The sequence below is a fragment of the Sylvia atricapilla genome, chromosome Z (assembly GCF_009819655.1).
Source record: "Sylvia atricapilla isolate bSylAtr1 chromosome Z, bSylAtr1.pri, whole genome shotgun sequence".
NCBI lineage: Eukaryota > Metazoa > Chordata > Aves > Passeriformes > Sylviidae > Sylvia > Sylvia atricapilla.
In genome coordinates this window covers 69,451,277-69,453,803 of record NC_089174.1, presented here as the reverse complement: position 1 = coordinate 69,453,803, position 2,527 = coordinate 69,451,277, and the positions used below count along the sequence as shown (strand labels likewise).

The 2,527-nt window shown below is 60.0% G+C and overlaps 1 protein-coding gene across 1 annotated transcript; it reads right to left on the bottom strand.

The window, feature by feature from the left end:
* Positions 1–578: 578 nt before the first annotated feature.
* On the bottom strand, positions 579–1,922 carry RXFP3 (relaxin family peptide receptor 3). Its single transcript, XM_066338989.1, has one exon. It carries the CDS (start codon positions 1,920–1,922, stop codon positions 585–587), a length of 1,338 nt encoding a protein of 445 aa, XP_066195086.1. The 3' UTR covers positions 579–584.
* Positions 1,923–2,527: the final 605 nt, after the last annotated feature.

Below are 2,527 nucleotides of genomic sequence, written 5' to 3'. Positions count from 1 at the left end.
ACTTGTCCTGGCTGTTCCCCTCAAGGCAGGTTTGAAATAGAAGAGAGGCTGTCTGATCCCTGTGCCCTCAGTGGAGCCCAGGGAGCAGTCAGGCCTGCACCATTTGTAGGGTCCTGCAGCAGGGAGAAAGCAGCTCAGCTCCCTCTCCCTGCCACAGACAAACACACAGGGTGGGACCTGCTTGCTGCTTGCAACTCCAGCTTTGGGGGATGTGGTTGAGGCCTTCTAGCCTCAGTCCACCCCAACCAGCCCCTCACCTCCATGTGGTGTTTTGCATATCCTGCATCCTCCCTGGCTGGAGTCCAATCACCCTCATTAGTTCTTGTTCCCCAGCAGAGGTAAAAACACTAAAAGGCATCTCAAAGAGACAGCCCACCACTACCTCCTCCTAGTCTGTTCTCCAGCTCAGCTCTTCCAGACAACAACGTCCATTTAGTGTCTCTGAGGGCAGACAAAACCGCAAAAGAGCATCTCTCACACAGAAGTCTTCCTTTACTCATCCCTCCTCCCCTTGTCCTGACCAGGCATTCAGTATCCCCAGGCCACATCTGGCACTGTCCCAACCCCCAGAGCCCCCTGCCATCTCAGCAGTGCTGCTCCATGGAGCTGGCAGGCAGCAGGTCGTAGCGGCTGCTGTACATCACCACCCCGGGGGGGTAATAGGCCACCTCTGCCTGGACAGCAGCAGCACGGGGAGCAGCAGGGACAGGGTGGACAGGCATCACGGCATGCAGAGCCTGCTCCTCCTTCTCAGGCTTGGTGGTGTCAGTGAAAGGGCGCATGGTGGTGAGGGAAGGTGAGGTGATCCTCCAGAGGAGGCTCTTCAGTGCCTTGCGGAACTCCCTGCGCATGAGGCAGTAGAGGATGGGATTGAGGCAGCTGTTGGAGTGTGCCAGGCACACGCTGATGGGGAAGAGGTACACTTGAGAGAGGAAGTACTCGTTACTGAAGTGCACCACGTTGAGTTTGATGAGTATCCCCCACGTTGTAAGTGCTTGGTTAGGCAGCCAGCACAAGAAGAAAGACAGTACCACAATGGACACTGATCTAGTCACTTTGGAGCGGCGCTTGATGCTGGGGCCACTGCAGGTGCTGCCCATGTTCTTGTCACTGATGAAGCGCACCAGGAGCAAGTAGCAGAGACTAATGATGACCAGCGGCACCACGAAGCCCAGCAGCACCTTCTGGATGTGGTACAGACCCAGCCAGAATTGGGCATTGCTGCCTCGGCCCTCTGGGAACTTGACAAGACAGAGAACATCATCAAAGACAGTGGCAGTGGTGGAAAAAATGGCATGGGGCAGGGAAGCCAGGACAGCTGACAGCCAGATGAGTGCACAAAGCCACTTGGCAGAGCAGCAGCCACTCAGTGGGTCTCCTCGACGCTGATTCTTCAAGGCTGAAGCCACAGAGCGGTATCGAGCCACACTCATGGCAGTGAGAAAGAATACACTGGCATACATATTCATTGCTGTCACATAGGAGACGATCTTACACATTGCCTTGCCAAAGAGCCAATTGAAGTCCAGTGCGTTCTCCACCGCCCAGAATGGCAAGGTCAGCACAAACTGGAAGTCAGTCACTGCCAGGCTGGTCACAAAGAGGTTGATGGAGGACTTCCTCCAACCTTGCTTGCTTTTCATCAGGTAGAGCACCAGTAGGTTGCCCACCAGTCCCAGGGCACACACCACGGAGTACACCAGAGAGATGACAATCCTCACCACATCAGAACTGTCCCCCTGCATCCCGTCGGCTCGCTCCAGATTGATGGTCTTCAAGAACTGCAGGAAGGACACGTTGCTCCCGTTGTCCATCTGAGCGCTCTCCAGGAAACCCAGCGGCGTATCCCAGGACTCCCTGTCCGCGCCTTCCTTTATGCCAGCGGCTGGCGAGCAGACACCGCGCTCGCAGGGCTCGCCCATCCCATGCTAGGGTGGGAGACGGGTCCGCGGGAGCTTTTCCCCAGAGGCTGACTAGCAGCTGCGGCGGGCAGGGTGCAGGGAAGGCGCGGTGCCAGCCGTACAGTGACAGGGCTGGCGCCGCTCGGCTCCGCGCCGCGCTTTTATCCGCGCCGGCGGGGCGGGGCATGCGCGGTGGGCGCGGAGCTCTCCGGGGTGCTGAGCGCGGCTGCCGCGCCCCGGCGGGTCGCCCCCGGCCCGGCCCGCACACCTGGCCGGGAACCGCGCCTGGGAATCGACCTGGCGTTCCCGCGGGCTCCGTGCGGCAAGCGCCCGGCCAGAGGCGATGCCCTCTGCCCCCACCCCCCTCCCGGTGTCATGCTCCCTCCCCCGATATGATCCCCCGTCTCCCGATCCCGAGTGATCCCCACTCCCTCGATGTGATCTCCCCTCCCCGATGTGCTCCCCGCGGATCGCTCTCACGGAACCTTTCCCCTCCTGCGTGGGGACAAGTTCAGGGGATGTCGCACCTTCGCCGAGCGGCAGGAAAGCACTTGCGCCTTCGCGCTGGAGAAACCTCGGCACCGAGCAGGACCGCGCTTCGCCCTCCACTGAATGACCGCACTCCG

What these genes read in the sequence shown, in the direction of transcription:
- RXFP3 (XM_066338989.1), bottom strand. Translation starts at nt 1,922, where the DNA reads ATGGGCGAGCCCTGCGAGCGCGGTGTCTGCTCGCCAGCCGCTGGCATA.